The following is a 19,879-nucleotide window of genomic DNA, read 5'->3' on the forward strand; positions in this document are numbered from 1 at the left end:
AGCTGCAAATAAATATTACATACTTACCCCACCATCAGTTCTCACCCATTTTTAGCTTAAAGTGATTCCTTTCAGTTCTGACACATTGTTGTCAGAACTGAAATATACCAGTTTCTGTCAGTTAAATATCAACTGCTGTCAGTTACAATTGAATGTGCAAGGTGATGTCCATGTTTCCCTATGGCTCAAGTGGGCAGTATTACAGCTTAGCAGTGTGCTGACTAGGAAGCTGTTATGGTGTTATGGAGTAATGGCCATTTTCAAAATGGAGGACAGAGAATTCCATCGATCACTGTGGACAAACAGGATGCAAGAGAGGAGAAAGAGATTGATGAGCAGACTATATGGGAGGTAAGTATGACCTGTGTATGGTTATTTTGACTTTTTATTTTCAATTGAGGTTCTATTTAAGATGAATGTTATTGGCAAGAAACTGAGTTTCTTGTCAACAAACACACGCACATGCATATAAGCTGCGGTAAGCCTTCTGTATATGCCCATGTAACCTACTCTAAATCAGTATGCAAAATAAGTTTTATATAGTTCAGTGCACAAACACAGCAGTGGACTAACTGATGCCTCCCTACATGCTTGTTTAAGTGCAATAAGTGGACCCAGCCTAAATGGTTGCTTCATAATCTGGCAGTTGGCAGCAGCAGAAAGCAAACCATATCACTAAAATGGATGCATGTCCAGACTAACACCACAAGAAACAACAAAGAAACATTGCATTATGCAACTCGGTGTGACCAACAAGACACAACAACTGGGAGTAAACTCTAAAGGAAACTTGTACTTCATTACCACCAGAACTGCAAAAGTATGTGCAGTTTACATTGTATCTGAATGGTGTTGCTAAGCAGACTATACCCCGTCAGTAGAGGAGACACACCACCTCCCAAATTTAGTGCCTGTATAGAGCAATGTAGCTGTGAAGGTCTTTAAGCTTACCTAGCGAAAAATACATTTTTAGAAAACTGTCCGGAATGGTTCTTTTTCTGCATTCACCACTGATCCTCTATCACTAGTATGTGGCATTAATCATTTTTTCTGAACCAGAGTGTTTATACAATGTGTTTTAAATATCTGCACTTGCACCGATAACCTATAGTAGGTGCTGCATTTCGTACCCTCATATTCTGGATAATCATTTTTTCCATTTTTTTTCTTTCAAATAAAGTTTGGGGGTTCGGTCTATACCAGACATGGGCAAACGTGGCCCTCCAGCTGTTAAGGAACTACAAGTCCCATAATGCATTGCAGGGATCTGACAGCCACAGTCATGACTCATAAAGGCAAATGCATTGTGGGATTTGTAGTTCCTTAACAGCTGGAGGGCCAAGTTTGCCCATGCCGGGTCTATACTCAGATTAGCTTATACTTGAATATATATGGTAGCAGTCACACACTTTTTATTAAACAAAATTCATAGTATACATAAACCTTGAGCAATGATTTTGTATCATTTTCCATTATGAAACATACATATTAATTTAGTCTGCAGCATTAACAGAAATGTAGAACATATTTTAAAACAATGTTTTTACATGACTTTAAAGAGATTGCATACCTAAAATAATTGAGAATTCAACAAATGTTTACATAAGCCCTTTAACATGATTCTGAACCCTCTGTTCAAAAATAAAAGTAAAAATATGATTAACTTTTGGTGCAATGGCCACATAACTAAAGTTCTGTCCCAGTCCCTTTTTGTATTACATTCTTGCCTCTTCACTTGTGCAGAGGCCAGAGTAAATTGTAACCCTTGACTCCCTAGCAGAGCAGGGAATACACTGGGCCATGCAATAAAAGAATAAAAAAAAATAAAAAATATATATATATATATATATATATATATATATATATATATATATATATATATATATATATATATATATATATATATATATATATGTATATATATATATATATACTTTGCTGCCTTGATCGGATCCCAAGCCTCCAACCCTCGGCGCCTCTTCGCCACCTTCAACTCCCTCCTTAACCCCACCACTCCTCCCCACACCTCCGCCCTCTCAGCCACTGATCTGTCCACCCACTTTACCGACAAAATAGCCAGCATCCGACGGGAAATCTCATGCCTCCACTCCACCACCTCTTCCTCCCCCACCAATACCTATTCCCCACTCCACCCTCCACTCACTGCCTTTACTCCTATCACAGAGGACCAAGTCAGCCGTCTCCTAGCCACTTCTCCTGCCACCTCCAGCCCCCTAGACCCTGTGCCATCCAAATGCCTCCGTCCTCACTTCCCTGTTCTGGCTCCTGTCCTCACCACTCTGTTTAACCTCTCCCTCTCCACGGGTACCTTCCCCTCTGACTTCAAACAGGCCACTGTACTTCCCCTACTTAAAAAACCCTCACTAGACCCCTCACTTCCATCCAGCTACCGTCCTATCTCCTTACTCCTTTTTGCATCTAAACTCCTAGAGCGTTTAGTCCACCAACGCATGACCCATTACCTTGACTCCAACTCCCTATTTGATCCCCTACAATCAGGATTTCGGCCAGGCCACTCCACCGAGACTGCCCTCACCAAGGTCGTCAATGACCTCACGCTTGCCAAGGCCGAAGGAAAATACACTATCCTTCTCCTCCTAGACCTCTCATCAGCATTCGACACTGTTGATCACTCCCTGCTACTCCAGTCACTGCAATCTGTGGGTATCCAAGACCGTGCCCTAGCATGGTTTTCCTCCTACCTCTCAAATCGCTCCTTCAAGACCTCCTTCAATGGTTCCTCCTCAACCTCCTTCCCACTTTCAGTTGGGGTCCCCCAAGGCTCTGTTCTTGGTCCCCATTTACACCGCCTCCATCGGAAAACTCATCTCCTCTCTGGGTTTCAACTATCACCTATATGCAGATGACACCCAGATTTACCTCCATACCACTGACCTCTCCACCACCACCATGGAGAAGGTATCCTCTGGTCTCTCAGCTATTTCATCGTGGATGTCTGCCAGGTTCCTAAAATTAAACCTGGATAAGACTGAGCTCCTAATCTTCCCGCCCCGTGCTGCTTCACCCCCCACTGACCTCTATGTCACTGTCAATGGCACAATCATTCATCCAACCACACAAGCCCGCTGCCTGGGTGTCACCCTAGACTCGGCCCTCTCCTTCACCTCCCACATCCAAACCGTAGCTAGAGCCTGCTATTTCCACTTACGCAACATCTCCAAGATCCGGCCTTTCCTGACCCCAGACACTACCAAACTCCTTGTCCATGCCCTCATCATCTCCCGCCTGGACTACTGCAACTCCCTCTTGTCAGGCCTTCCTCAAAACCGCATCACCCCCCTAAAATCCATCATGAACGCAGCAGCCAGACTCATCTACTCCTCCCACCGCTCTGTCTCCACAACTCCCCTACGCAAATCCCTTCATTGGCTTCCAATTCACTTCAGAATCAGCTTCAAGATCCTATGTTTGGCATACAAATCCTTACACAAGTCCTGCCCAACCTACATCTCTGACCTGGTCAGCAGATATACACCTGGCCGCCCACTTCGCTCTTCCAACGACCTCCTCTTAACCACCCCACGCATCTCGCACTCCCATGCCAGACTGCAGGACTTCACTAGAGCTGCCCCTATCCTGTGGAACTCTCTCCCGCTGCCCATCAGGCTCGCTCCCACCTTCAACACCTTCAAAAAAGCACTCAAAACTCACTTCTTCAAGGAGGCCTACATCAACTCAACACTACCCTAATCCTTTCTGCCAATAACTTCTTGATGCACCCCCTCCTTTTGTGTCACCAGCCCTTCCCTCTAGATTGTAAGCCTTTGGCAGGGCCCTCTTCCCTTGTGTATCATACTTGACTGTGTGCACTTTACCCAGAATTTGGAACTGGTAATTTTTTACCACTACCATTCCAGTTTATGATCTGGCATTGTACTATTATCTGCATTGTGTTGTGTATCTTATTGCTATTACCTGTATTGTTGTATCTATGGTCTGTTACCTGTATTGTTCTGTCAAACCTGTTATCATTGTCTGTAAGCCTATTTATTGTACAGCGCTGCGTAATATGTTGGCGCTATATAAATCTAATAAATAATAATAATAATAATAATATATGTATATATATATATATATATATATATATATATATATATATATATATATATATATATATATATATATATATATATATATATATATATATTATATTATACTGTTGCCTGAGCGCGCCCAGCAGGACTGCAGCTCTCTTAAGCTGCTCCAGACCTTGTCTCAGATTTCTACACCGTTAAACCTATTTGTGCTGAAACTGGACCCAAAATACAGAGGAATCCCACCCACCACGACTAAGGCTACAACCAACCAGAACAATCGGATTACTTTGGATGGCAGAGATTTAAACTGGATTGAAATCCTCCATGAAGCCTACCATTCCGGAACACACCAAGCCTTCTAACAGCTGACCTGAAACAAGACCTTCAACCTCTCTGTGATTGCCCTCGCTCCACCCTTTGAGTAATCCTTTATCCATTATCCAAGGCATATGCACCAAGTGACTATTTTCCACATTTATTTTATCATTTATCATCTAACTCTAAAACAAGGAACTTCACTTAAAATAAATCTATGATCTAACTGTGTGTAGGAAGAATGCATTTCGCACAGATCCCCTTTGATCTCAGCATGATTCCAGAAGTAAAAGCTATCTAAACAAGTCTATTGTCTCTAATGTTAACATACAAATACTCATCAAAGGATCTTCTCTCAGCCTGCCCTCCCAAGAAACAATTACAAATTAACACCTCACTATCTCTCCTCTTAAAATCCTTTGGGTACTCAGGAAAGGCAAAAGGGGGTGGAGAGGCAGTGGGTTCAAAAACACCAGGGAAGCAACACCAGGCAACAGGTAACAAGTGTCACAGTGAAGTCTAAAAAACATAGCTGTCACCAGGAAAGCTCCATCACAGCCACACTCTGCAACGCCAGATCGATAAATAATAAGACTGCAACCTTTTTGACAGAGACATGGCTTGGGAAACCTGCAGGCCCAACTCTTGAAGCAACCATGCCAACCAATTATTCAGTCTTGCACTGTGAGAGACAAGACCACAAGGGAAGTGGGGTTGCCATATGTTTCAGATCCTCTTTGAACATAAGGTCCTTGGCCATAGGCCTCACTGAATCCAATGCCTGGCGGCCCAACTCTCAGCAGAGATGAACATCAACATATTGCTCATATACTGCCCACCTGGTAATGGTCCAGCCTTTCTTAATGAAATATCTGAACTCTTATCCTGCCTAACAGTGGAACACCCTAGATGGATCATCCTGGGAGATTTTAATGCATGGGTGGATGATCATGACTCACACCTAGGAAGTGAACTACTTCTCATAATGAGTGAACTGGGTTTCAGTTCCAGTTCGCATTAAACGGTCTACACCACTTCACCATGCACGGTGCTTTGACAGCTCACTAAAGGACCTAAAGAAAGAAGTGCGCAGACTAGAAAGGAAGTGGCGAAAATCTCAGAATTCAAAAGATAAACACATCCTTGTCTTTCACCTGGAAAGCTACCAAAATGCAATCACCAAGAAAAAAATCTTCCTACCTATCACAAGAGATCACAAAGGCCGCCAACAGGCCAGCCCAACTATTCCGCACAGTTGATAGACTTTGTAACCTATCCTGTCTAAACCCTACTATAACTCCCTCAAAGGAGCTATGTGAGAAATTTGCTTGCTACTTTGCTGACAAAGTATCCTCTATTCGGTCTCTCATTCAGTCCACAGCACCTAAGACTTATTGAACTCCTGGAAATAGTTGCAAGAACAACCTAACACCCTGGACTGACTTCAAAAGTATTAGTGAGGAAGAGATCTAATACATCCTCCGTCACCTCCGCCAGACAACCTGCGACCTGGACCCTGGACCAACTAAACATATGCTGAAATGCCCTGACCTGCTTGTTCCAGCGTTTCACAAAATAGTATATTGCTCTCTACAAGCAGGGAGGTTTCCTACCTCTCTAAAAGAAGGCATAATCAAGCCCCTTCTTAAAAAACCTTCCATGGATCCAGATGCAATGAGCAGCTACAGACCTGTCTCCAACCTCCCTTCTTAGGTAAAGTTATTGAAAAGGCTGTCTATCTGCAACTTGAAACCAGGCTGTCAGTAAACAACATCCTGGACCCTCTACAAACTGGCTTTAAAAAACACCACAGCTGTGAAACAGCCCTCATCCAAGTCTGCAGTGATCTGCTCATGGCAAGGGACAGAGGGGAGTGCTCCATCCTAATCCTGTTGGATCTCTCAGCGGCTTTTGATACAGTTGACCATGAAATCCTGCTTAACAGACTGCAGGAGTATTGTGGCATCAGTGGATCAGTCCTCCAGTGGTTCAGATCATTCCTGACTGACAGAACACAGAGAGTATCCCTAGGACCTATAATGTCCAAACCTGCACCTCTACAATTCGGAGTGCCACAAAGATCAATCCTATCCCCTCTGCTTTTTGCAATCTGCATGCTGCCACTCGGTACACTTAGCCAACGACATGGCCTGGCGTACCACTGCTACGCTGATGACACACAGCTATACCTGTCCTTCCAACCGGATGGAACAGACCCTACTCCAAAAATACATTTTAGCTTAGCTGAGCTACAGGCATAGGTGAATAACTGGTTGAAACTGAATGCTGACAAAACTGAGGTCCTTTTTGTCCAAAGCCAGCGCTTGCCATCAAAACAGCTTTATCCTAAAGCAACACCAATCAGGATTGGGAATTCAGACATCAACAGCTCCAACCTTGTGTGCAACCTTGGCGTACTAATCGATGGGGAATTGCGTTTCAGAAACCAAATTCATCTGTAGTTAAATCTTCCTACTTTCATCTGAACATTGCAAAGATTAAACATCTGATTCCCCCAGAGGATCTTCCAACCCTAGTTCACGCCTTTATCATATCACGGCTGGACTACTGCAATGCCCTTTATGCTGGCCTCCCCAAAAAGAACCTGCGTCGCCTGCAATTAGTGCAGAATGCTGCTGCCAGATTGCTAACAAACCAGCCTCGCCACTGTCACATTACACCAATCCTTCGCTCACTGCGCTGGCTACCAGTAGAATGGAGAATACTCTTCAATATTGGACTGCTGACATTCAAATCCCTGCACAATCTGGGCCCTGGATACATGAAGGACTTGCTGAAGCTTCACCACACCTCTCACAACCTCAGATCAGCAAGTTCTATAAACTTGCTCACTCCCAGAGTGCACCTCAAAAAATCTGGAGACAGAGCCTTCTGTCATGCTGCCCCTACTCTTTGGAACTCCCTGCCACACCCAGTAAAGACAGCACCATCCCTGGAGCTATTCAAATCCAGACTGAAAAGCCACCTGTTTAGCCTGGCATTTCCGGACTTATAACATTTTTCCTCTGTACCACAATGGTCTGAGCCATGCTTATGCGCTTTGAGTCCTACGGGAGAAAAGCACTTTACAAATGTTATTTGTTGTTGTTGTTTTATTAAATCAGCAGAACAGCTTGGTAAATATATTGTTTTTTTTTTTTTTTTTTTTTTTTTTTTTTAAACAATCATATTGTAGTACATATTTGTCCGTTGGTTCTTTGTTGGGCAACATTTGCTTGTATTCTTCAGCACTGTTTATATGCACTAATTTTTCTTCTTCATGTGTTGCACACTGACTGGGTTTATTCCATATTAGCAAATCATTCCTCTGCAAAGATTTACTATTTTAGACAACTGTAATTAAATAATTGTAAAGATTTTGATAAGCAGTGAGTCACACCCAATGGTATTTTTTTTTCTCAATAAAAGTACTGCTTGACTGGTGAACTATCTATAGTTCTGTAGTTTTGCCTACATACAAAGGCCTTGTAAGGTACAGAAAACAGAACTGCAGACAGTATAGCTCTCCCCCCCCCCCCCCCCTCCCCTTTCACTGAGAATTTTGTTGCTGTCTATACTATCTTGGAAACATTGCCTTAGATTTCCTGTGTTCAAATACAGGATAGAAAGTTATATTTCTTAGAAACTTCACCAGAACAAATGTCCCCACTGGAGATTTGTGCTGGATTATTTTTCCAGGGATGCCTGCACAATTTTGAAAGTGAAATAATACTTAAAACAAACATTTTAGTAACTACTCTTAGATACATAAAAGGCAATTTAAAAGCATCCCCTTTAGGTAAAAATGTTTCTTTCAGTGCAGAGAGCAGTACAGGCTTGCTTATCTCTTTCCCACCGACATACAGCAGATTTGATCACTGTGATCAAATCTGCTGTGAAATCAACAACACAAACGCTGACAGATCGACCGATTTCCATCCAAAATTGATCAATTCCGTTGTTCTGTCCAGGCGGAAATGTTCACTTGATCGCCGGCGGGTTGGGAGCGCGTCGTTGGCGGCGTTCGATTTGGCGACCACACACAGCAATAATCTCACCTATTCCACAGGCCCGAGTCCCCGGGTACATGCTGTCCCTTTCTCCAGCTGGTCGTCTTCTGCATCTTCTCTTCACTTCTTGTCCCGTCCTGTAACCAGCGGAAGTTCAAACAGTAGAGAGAGCTCTTTCTGACAGGATGGGGCAGGAAGTGAAGAGAAGATGCAGAAGAAGACCAGCCAGAGAAAGGGACAGCATGGACCCGGAGAATCACACTGGCAGAACAGGTAATGTGTTGCTGAGACCAGCAGGAGACCAAATGGGGGCGGCGAGTAGGCGGCAGCGGCGGCTCCTCAGGTCGTGAATCAATTTCATGCTGAAATCGATTCAAAATCTGTGTGCAGTGTATGGGCAGCAATTAGATCCCTCTCTTATCAGATTCGATCGGAGAGGGATCTATCTGTTGATTGATCTGGTGGCAATCAACCAGTGTATGGCTGCCTTAAGTCATTTCAGCAGAAAAGGTGGGTGGAGTGAAGACACAGGCAGAGATCCTTGCCAGCAATAATTACATTTGCTGATTAGCCAGAGATAAGCAAGCCTGTCTGTAGGGAAAATCAACATTTTCAAACATTCTTTTATGTACCTAAGAGTAGTTACTGAAATTTTAGTTTTAAGGGTATAATCCAGCTTTGGAATCAAGTTCAGTCTGTTTCAGTGCTAAATATCAGAGGGGGAAAAAATGAGGTTAATTCTGTCCAACTGGGACACTGACAACAATACAACATTGTACAGGGTATTTAACCCAAACCTAGAATGAAAAACTGGGGAAGGGGGAAGCATGCGCGGCGCGCCAGGAGACGGAAGCAAGCCGATGTAGCTCCGTGCTCACCGCTCCTTCAACGAAACTTACCGGGGCTTTTTGCATGGCGATTTTGGCTTTGACACCTAGCACCCCCTGACCGAAGCACTGGTGCATGCCTGGGAAGCGGAGTCCAGGCTCGACGAAGCGGCAAACCTCCGTTTCAGACCATCTCCTGAGACCGCGTGCATCCTCCATCATGTCGCAAGATGGCCGCGGTTCTCCTGCTCTCTCACAGTACTCACATGCTGGCCCGGAATGGACTCAATCTAAGCCTGAAAGAGGTAACAACCTCACTAAACGGGACCTGGAAGACAGTTTAGAGACAATGTACAATAAACTCGCTATAAAAATTTCAGTCCGAGCTCAGAAGAGTGGAGGCCTCACTGACTCAGGAAATAGCTTCCCTGGGCAGTACAACAGACAGGCTGGTAACAAAATACGATGATTTATTAAAAGCTCATAAAGATCTGCGCTCTGAACATGATTCTCAATGTGACACTGTCCAGTCATTGCAGTCACAGGCTGAAGACCTAGACAATCGGAACCGGAGGAACAATTTGAGGATAAGAGGTTTCCCGGAATCTTATGTGGACCTGCCTGAACATGTTACTAACATTTTCCATCAAATCTTGCCGGGCGTTGCAACTGGAGCCTTTTTATGCGACCGAGTTCACAGAGCCCTTAGAGCGCAACCTACGATCAACCTCCTCATGATATTATTCTGTGCCTTAAAGACTTCCTCATTAAAGAACAGCTTTTGAAGGCTTCTCGCACTACCCCAGTATGAGGATCATGCAATTCAAATATTTCAGGACATTTCTCCTGTGACGCTGGAGAAACGTCGGAAGATGAAACATATTACAGCCTCTCTGGTCACAAAATTATCGACCTATTTCACTTATTAACAACGATGTGAAGCTGTTCTCCAAGATTCTGGCCAGTCGTCTTTCTCAGGTAATCACAGATCTAATCTCCCCTCCCCAATCTGGGTTTATCCCTCAACGACAAACTACTGATAACACCAGACTTGTATGTAACATCCTTCAAGACGCTCAATTGAATGATCAAAGATTTCTAATGCTAGGCCTTGACCTCCATAAGGCATTTGACTCGGTTTTATGGCCATATCTGCATAAGGTAACTAACAAAATGGGAATCAATGGGGCTTTTATGGAAGCGATTTTGGCTCTGTAGGACCTGCCCCAAGACAGATTAAGACTACCAGGCCTCCTTTCTAACCCAATACAAATCAGTAGAGGGACTAGACAAGGCTGTCCCCTTTCTCCACTTTTATTTTCAATAGCCATGGAGCCCTTATCTTTGGCTATCCAAACTAATCCTGATATAAGAGGCTATGTAAAAGCTGATAAGGAGTATAAACTTTGCTTATATGCTGATGATGCATTATTATTTCTATCACAACCCATAACTTCTATGCCCATATTATTCCAACTCCTGGAACTTTTCGGTAGACTTTCAGGGCTGACTGTCAATGTTTCCAAATCACAGGCCCTACCAATAAATCTTCCTCAGGCTGTGGTTAAAGAGAAACTCCAACCAAGAATTGAACTTTATCCCAATCAGTAGCTGATACCCCCTTTTACATGAGAAATACAATGATTTTCACAAACAGACCATCAGGGGGCGCTGTGTGACTAATTTTGTGCTGAAACCCCTCCCACAAGAGGCTCTGAATACCGCGGTACTCTGGGCAAACTGCCACAATGTAACAATGTTCACAGACAGGAAATGGCTGTTTAAAGCTGTCTGTAACAGCCAGAGCAGCTAGAAATAGCTACATAACTTGCCCACAGTAACAATGTCACCATGTAATACATGTCAGAATGTGAATCTGGGAGAGGAAATATTTTACAATGAGCAAACACTGACTAAATCATTTATACATAATTATTGTAAAAATGAAGCACTTTTTTTCATTAAATTATTTTCACTGGAGTTCCTCTTTAAGCTATATAGAGCCAATTTCGGTTTCAAATGGGTTAATTCATACATTAGTTACCTGGGCATCAAAATATCCCCACACTTCAATACTCTTATCAATACCAACTTCATGCCGCTACTTCATACAATCTCGTTAACATTAAAGGATTGGTCTCAATACCAAATTTCTTGGTTGGGAAAAGTAAATGCGGTAAAAATGGTTACACTACCAAGAATATTGTATTATCTCAGAGCGGTGCCTATCAATCCTGGTCACTCCCTCCTCAATAAGTTTCAGAAAGTAATTAACAAGTTTGTATGGGGTAATAAACCTGCACTTTTTAAAAATATATACTTATATAGACGAGTGGCAAGAGGTGGTGTTGCACAACCTAACCTCTGATTTTATTCCTTAGCTGCCAGGTTTACGCAGATGCTCCCCTGGTTCACCTTGGACACTCATATTCCATGGGTCCAGTTTGAAAGAGATTTGGTTCTTCCCTACAATCTTACTTCAATCCCTTCGTTGGTTGGTCACTCTCCTAAATTTCTGAAAACTCTTAACTTAATTGTCTGGGACCATATTTCGCTTTGGTACATACATAGATCTAAGATGAAGCTTTGCTCAGATAAACCTCCTAGGCTATCCTTTATAGGTCATCCTGATTTTCCCCCTGCTTTTAAAGACCACTCTTCTTTTCATTGGTGGGTCTCTAATTTACTAACTATGTCTAACAATTTTTGAATTGCGGACTGTAACGATCGGTGTAACACAGAGAGGGGCTGATTATTGGTGATCTGCAGTATCACCAAAAATACAGATATATACCTGATCATTGATGTTCTGCAGTATCACCGATAATCAGATATATTACTAACTTCTGGACACCTGAGATATGAGTGTTTGGTGCAACAGTAATACTTTGAGGACAATACCTGGAGAACAGGTACAAAGGCAGTAAGGAATACTGCACTCGACAAGAGCCTTTCAGTAGCCTGAGAATCACCCGAAGGGAGGAGTCAGGCTAGGAGTAGGAAGGACCAGAGCATGAGTGACACCAATAGGAGGATGTCACTGACTGATCTGTGAACTATCTCCTAACTGGGGAGATAGCTCTCAAGGTCGGGCAAGCCAGGTCGGCAACACACGGACAGATAAAGTACAAAGACAGAAAGCTGATTCGGTATCCAAGGCAAGCAGGGTTTGGCAACAGAGAATCAGATATAGCGAAGTACCGAATCAGTGATCAGAAGAGTAGTCAGGAAAGCAGTAAGTCATAACAGATAAACAATGCCTAGTCTTGGGTGTGAGCTCCGTGATCATCAACACCCTGGAACTAGTCTGACATATAACAGAATGGTAACAAAAGTCTCTAATCTTGGGTGTGAGGTCCTTGATCATCAACACCCTGGAACTAGTCTGAAGTATAACAGAATGGTAACACAAGTCCCTAATCTTGGGTGTGAGGTCCTTGATCATCAACACCCTGGAACTAGTCTGAAGTATAACAGCATGGTAACACAGATTCTGACAAAAAGGTCTGAGTGCTTCCACGTAGTGATCGCATCGGCAGACAACCAGTGAATGACCAGCACCCAGTATATATAGCACAGCGCTCTTCAGCGCCTCCCCTAAGTGCTGGACCAATGGGAACTGGTTGAATCGTCAGCTGACCAGCTTGGTCAGCTGACTCCCTTCTGGCTGTCATAAAAGTTCTGCCTCTCAGCGCGTGCGTCCTTCTGAACCTGTGTGGACTATCAGTCTCAGCCACACCAGACATGTGTTGTGTACCACCCACCGCACTGGACGCGGAACCAGCCACACCGCTATCAGGTCATGTGGCGGTTTCTCCGCGTTCAGCCATACTATCAGATGTAGGCCTACGCGTGCAAACCGCGGAATCAGCCGCCTTGTTCTGAGCACACGCGGCGGCTTTTCCGCGTTTTCTCACACGGACACATTTTTACCTTTTTCCCTATTTAAGTTTAATAAAAATATCCCAAATGAGGAATATTTCAGATACATTCAGATCAAGAGCTTTTTTCAAAAGCATACTAACCCTTTTGGGAGACTGAATTGTACATTTTATGAAAACTTTGTTTCTATCCTCTACTGTGGGTAGCGGATATATCTCTCAAATTTATTCCCATATGCTGGGACTGTTGTATGACCAAAAAACTAAATTCATGACTGATTGGGAAGAAGAGTTGCAAATTACATTAGATGCAGGTGATTGACTTTTAATAGGCCTTAACATGTTGAACGCAACCAAGACCCCAATGATTAGAGATACTGCACTAAAATGAATTACCCGTTGGTATAGGACGCCAACCAAAATTAATAAAATATTTCCTTCTGCTTCCTCTTTGTTTTCGTGGCTGTCAGGATGAAGGCTCCTTTGTACATATATTTTGGTCCTGTCCGGTAGTGAAAAATATCTGGGATTGGTTTGCGAGGGATCTGAGCAACCTTTCGTCCGTTTCTATTGTACTAGAAGCCCAACATGTGCTATTATGAGCTCCCAATAAGAGTGTTCCAAAAGCTTGGAAACGGATCACTATTATTTGCTCTATCTTATGGGCTATCGCTAGAAATTGGAAACAGCCAGGAATATCTATTGACCAGGTCTTAAAAGGTTGAAAGCATACGCACCATGGATTATATTTTTCATTTATCCCAGACTCTATCCCCAAGTATCAGATGGCTTGGCAGAAATGGTCTCTCTCAACTATCTTCTCTGTACCTCTCACTAGCCCCTCAGCACGGAGGGGTGGATACTCTTATACATTTACATCAATCGTTAACAGAGCTTTTGGTTCGTTATTTCTTTTTTCTTTTTTTTTTTCTTTAGATTGTTTTATTTTTTGTGAGCATAATATGTATGTTATAGATTGCTGTACTTCTCTGTAGCTCCCATTGGGTTTTTCTTCTACTTATTACTTCATGCAAGATAATTCGGTATGTTTTTCTGTTAATATTATTGTTATTCTCTTATGCAAACATTGTTTGTACTATCATTGTTTCTCTTGCAATAAAGCTTAGTGAAAGAATAACTGGGGAAATGGCTGTAATTGCTTTAATGTAAAAATAAAATATGTAGATGAAATTGGTAAATACCTTACAACTTACCTTACAGAGTCTGTTATACTATTAATTTTTAAACCCTTCTATGTTCTGAAGTTTATTTTTGCTTTTAATAAAATTGAATGTCTTATATTTAAATGTATTCCTTTGTTTGAACTGTTTATGAAGGCCATCTTACCAGTGTCCAAGTGTGTTCTGTGAAACCCCAATGGTGCATCACATACGACGTTTTGTCCATGGAAAAGGATGTGTACAGATCATTCTCAAGGAACTGGATTCTCCTGTGCCTGGATACCAGCATACCATTCTGACATACTCATGGTGTAGAATTTGTCAGCAGGTACATATAATTAATTTGAACTTAACAATGCATTATTATTTTAAAAAGAAAGGGGGAGGGGAGCAGATTTTTATAATAAAGGAGTAACATAAACAGTGAAAATATAACTATAGTAATACTGATGCCTGATTTCAATATAAGCCTTCTTTGCAGATGCATTCAGGGTTCCATTGTAACTGTGCTGCATAATAGTAGCAATTGTTTATGATAAGGGTTAAATAAGAGCTATCATTGTGATGTGTGGAACAGCTAGGAAAAAAGGTTTAAGGTTGAAGTTGAGAATTTGCCTTTTGAGGAATGTGTATGCAAATCTAGAAGCAACAGTTAGAACGGAGTATGGAATAACTGACTGGTTTAAAATTTGCAAAGGATTGTGACAAAGTTGCATATGGCTGAAACTGAGAAAGAATGAAAGAGCCTAGTCATGAATGACAAACAAAGTGCCAAAGCTGGTCCCCTGCTTGACATCAAGAATACTAAAGCAGTGTTGCCAACCTTTCAAATTATTATTTACTGACAGAGGCATTTTTTCACTGACACAAATACCCGTGTCCATGCAACAGAACATGGGTGTGGTCATGGGTGGAGCCAAATGTACATGAACTTAGCAGTGTTGTAAGTTGACTTTAGCCCCGTCTCCTACAAAAAATAATGCTCACAAGAAGTGCTCGCCAATAGCATTGTGCGCTTGCGTGGTTCCTAATAGAATTGTACTGTGCATGCGCAGAACGCTCCTGGTGATGGGAGCACGATCAAGGATGCCCACAGACACCAAGACTTGGCATGTGCAGTAGCTGCAACTACTGCTCTAGTTGAAGCGTTATCAGAGGGGGCTGTGACACAAGCAAACAGCCAGGGCGACACTGAGGGACCTGACAGGCTACATGGTGCTGCAAGAAGCCCCAGGCGAGTAAAAAAAAAAATACTTTTTTTGATTGCCAATTCAGTGGTACTTTATTGCAGATTAAGTTTCTGTACACTATCGGCAGTACTTAAAGTACCACTAAATTGGTCTAAAAAAGTGGATTTTACTTACCTGGGGCTTACTCTTGGCCCCTGTAGTCTGTATGTGCCCTTAGTGTCCATGTGGTCTGGTCCATTCTCCTGCAGCCAGCTCCGGTAAAGTTCCCAACTGAGCCAGTAGGGGACTAATCCACGTGCACAGCCCTGGCCATGCACCTCCTTGATTGCGTTCTAGTGGGCTGGAGTGTTCTGCGCCTTTATAGTTACAAGCTTTAAAGATGAACTCCAGTGAAAATGGTGTAATAAAAAAAGTGCTTCATTTTTACAATAATTATGTATAAATGATTTAGTCAGTGTTTGCTCATTGTAAAATCTTTCCTCTCCCCAATTTGCATTTTAATATTTATTACATGGTGACATTTTTACTGTGAGCAGGTTATGTAGCTGCTGCTAGCTGTTTTGGCTGTTGGAGACAGCTGTAAACAGCTATTTCCTGTCTGTGAACCTTGTTACATTGTGGCAAACTGTCAAAAGTACCGCTGTCCTCAGAGCTTCTTGTGGGAGGGGTTTCACCACAATATCAGTCATACAGCGCCCCCTGATGGTCTGTTTGTGAAAAGCAATAGATTTCTCATGTAAAAGGGGGTATCAGCTACTGATTGGGATAAAGTTAAATTCTTGGTTGGAGTTTCTCTTTAATTAACTTTGTGCAGTACACTCCTCGCCACAACAGTGTGACCAAGGAGACACATTGCCAGGGCCACGCATGTGCTGTAGTTCCTGACTTCTGGGGTTGACAGCGGTAGAACGGAGTGGCTCAGAAGAACACTGAAGGAGGCTTACAGGAGGCTGGAGGAAGCCCCAGGTAAGCATATATGCTTGCATGTGTCATCTCAGCAGGTACTATTATCATTATTTTTATGTAGTATTTATATAGCGCCAACAACTTCCACAGCACTGTGCAGAGTATATTGGGCTTGATTCACTAAAACAAATGGCATGCCTTATCAGCGTTAACATGCCTTATAAGAGTTAATGTGTCTTATCAGAGTTAACACACCTTATCTGAGTTGACATACCTTATCAGAGAAGCATAGGGAGTGCTACGAACTTATTCCTGCTAATTGGCAATGACGAAAGCTCCACTCGTCCTGCCCTGAGCCAGTAGGGGACTACTCCACGTGCATAGCCCTGGCCATGCACGCACTTTAAAGTCCAATCACTTTAAAGGACATTATCCCCACACTTTGATTGGCCCAATAGGTTGCCTCTCACTTGACAGGAAACTTTATCCAGTGATTTATTAAGAAGGGTATGAATAATTTTGGACAATAACACGTCTTGTACATCGGCTTATTATCTTTTGGGAAACACCTATGTCATTTCCCATCAAAAAATTACTTGCTGGTTGAATAAAAGTAAAAGTTGAATAAAAGTAACTTTAAGTCAAAATTTGTCAGGGGTATGAATAATTATGGGCAGCACTATATATGCTCAAATTTAACTTTTGCCTAAGCACTGGGTCTTTTTAAGATGTCTACATCTAACCTATATAACTTATCCTTTTTACTGCTAGCCAATCAATTAAGTGTGAGCACCACAGGTGCATAGGTTGAATAGGTACAATTTTTGATTTTAACCACTTTACCCCCAGCGGTACGAATTTCTCCGCCCCTTTTTTCCCTCCTAAAAAACCAGGGACGGAGAAATCCGTACCTTCCGCTCTACCGCCGCTGTCCGCGCTCCCGCTGCTCGTGCGCGCGCACCCGCCGCTCGTGCACGCCGCCGCCCGCTCGCCCGGAGATCAATGAACGGGAAAATCCATTCCTGTTCATTGATCTAGCCCCCGCAATGATCTGCAGCTTCTTTCAGAAACAGCGAGATCATTGTGCGTCTCCCAGCCCCCTACTGCTTCCTGTAAGCGTCCTTCCAGACGCTTACAGGTCGCATGTAAACAAACACTCTGTGGCCATCTTGTGGCCAAATAGTAAACTACACCCTAAAAGCATTTTACATATACAAACATTACATGTACACAATAAATTAACTCATTACCTCCCACACTCCCCAATTTTTATTTTTTTTTTGTAATTAAAAAAAAAAATACAATAAAAAAAAAACATAAATAGTTACCTTAGGGACTGAACTTTTTAAATATTTATGTCACGAGGGTATAACACTGTTACTTTATAAACTGCGGGCTTGTAATTAGGGATGGATGCAAAACTGAAAAAAATGCACCTTTATTTCCAAATAAAATATTGTCGCCAAACATTGTGATAGGGACATAATTTAAATGGTTTTATAACCGGGACAAATGGGTTAATACATTTCATGGGTTTTAATTACAGTAGCATGCTTTATTTAAAAACTATAATGGCCGAAAACTGAAAAATAATAATTTTTCCCACATTTTTTCCTATTTCCCCATTAAAACACATTTAGAATAAAATAATTCTTGGCATAATGTCCCACCTAAAGAAAGCCTAATTGGTGGCAAAAAAAAAAACAAGATATAGTTCATTTCATTGGGATAAGTAATAATAAAGTTATAGACGAATGAATGGAAGAAGCGCTGAAAGGTGAAAATTGCTCTGGTGGTCAGGGGGTAAAACCCCTCAGTGGTGAAGTGGTTAATATCCAAAACTTGTCCTTACTCATCCTTTACCACTTAAGTCCCAGGAATGCAGATAATTGTCTTCTGCCACGGGTGGTCGCCGTTCGTTCCCGTGCGAGGGGGGGGCTCGTGGCCGCCCATTAGAGGGGGGATGAATGAATGGGAACACAGCTCCCATTCATTAATCTAAGTTCCCATGTCATCAATGAGATGCCTGTATCATTGTATCTTCTGAAGTAACACGCCCACGCATTACTTCCTATTCATGTACTTATAGTACATGAATAGGAAATAAGGCACAAGAACATCTTGTGGCCAAATAGAAAAATTACACCTAAATACAATTCATTTAATAAAAATACCCACACTTACATTTAAAATTAACACCTTCCCTCCCACACTCACCCATAGTACCTACATTTTTTTGCATAAAAAAATACAGAAACCTTTTTAAAAAATTGCATAGTTACCTTAGGGACTGAACTTTTTTAATATGTATGTCAAGAGGGTATATTAATGTTGTTTTATTATTTAACAAGTTACTCTAACTATGGACAGGCTAGCAAAAGTTGATCAATGTCTGATCTGTCAACAGCCAATCAAAGACTCAGTTATCTGTTATTTAGAAGTTTTTTTTTTTTTTTTTTTTAAATTCCATTCTCCTCTAATTCTCTGTTAATCCAGTCTTTGATAAGCAACATTCATCCCATGTGTGTTATACCTTATTATTTTTAGTTAAGTAAAAATTGTGAGCTAATGAGTTTATTTATACACATTATACTTAGGTAACACCAGTTGTCCCTCTGTCTAATGAATCCTGGTCTATGTCTTTTGCTAAATATTTGGAGCTCCGATTTTATGGCAGCCAGTATACTCGCAGAGCCAATGCTGAACCTTGTGGGCACTCCATACACCACAACTATCATCAGTATTTCTCCTATAATCAAATGGTTGCATCTTTTAGGTAAGACAATTTGTATATATCTAAGATCTTTTGAAATATAAGCCATTTCGTTAGATGCACTTTTATATGTATATACTTTATTTTATAATTTTATTTAACAGTTTTTTTCTCACTTTAAAGATGAAGATATCTGTGTTATTAACCATAAACTATGAATTGCATACTTTACCTGTATGTATTTCTGTCCTGTATTCCCTCTAGAGATTGTCCCAGCTGAAAAAAAAATTCCTAGACCATTACAGAATGTAAACAAAAACAAAAGTTTGCTTTCCTAAAACAGAAAGAATTTGCGATAATTCAGGTTGGAGTGAGCTCGAGATGTCTCCCAGGCACCACTGCTGAATATATGCAAATTAACCATTGTACCCTTAGAAGCTAAACACACCTCCAGAGCCGCTGGAATGCAATGTGTCAGCTTGTTAATATATACAAAGAATGTAAACAGAATGTAAACAACCTTGGATGTTCAAATATTATCTATAGTAAGAGCTGTAGATTCAGTAGATTTTTTTTTTTAAATGTACCTAAACCCAGGACTTACTTTCTTCTTTGAAAGATATGCAACAGCATAATAACCTTTAAAGTGAATCTGTAATAAAAAAAAAGAATCTGTAACAAAAAATAAAATAAAAATAATAATCTGTAACAAAAAAACACAGGAGCCAGTGGTGTAGCAATAGGGGGTGCACTGGCAGCCCCCGAAAAGTCAGCGGT

The 19,879-nt window shown here is 41.7% G+C and overlaps 1 protein-coding gene across 2 annotated transcripts in view; it reads left to right on the forward strand.

Moving 5' to 3' along the window:
- Positions 1-19,879, forward strand: part of PIKFYVE (phosphoinositide kinase, FYVE-type zinc finger containing) — a 921,889-nt gene that overhangs the window by 94,894 nt on the left and 807,116 nt on the right. For both annotated transcript variants that reach the window (XM_068244945.1, XM_068244946.1), the window contains exons 10-11: positions 14,450-14,621; positions 18,987-19,165. In XM_068244945.1, the coding sequence (XP_068101046.1) occupies positions 14,450-14,621; positions 18,987-19,165 (351 nt within the window). The remainder of the gene's footprint in view (positions 1-14,449; positions 14,622-18,986; positions 19,166-19,879) is intronic.

This window comes from Hyperolius riggenbachi, chromosome 7 (assembly GCF_040937935.1).
Source record: "Hyperolius riggenbachi isolate aHypRig1 chromosome 7, aHypRig1.pri, whole genome shotgun sequence".
NCBI lineage: Eukaryota > Metazoa > Chordata > Amphibia > Anura > Hyperoliidae > Hyperolius > Hyperolius riggenbachi.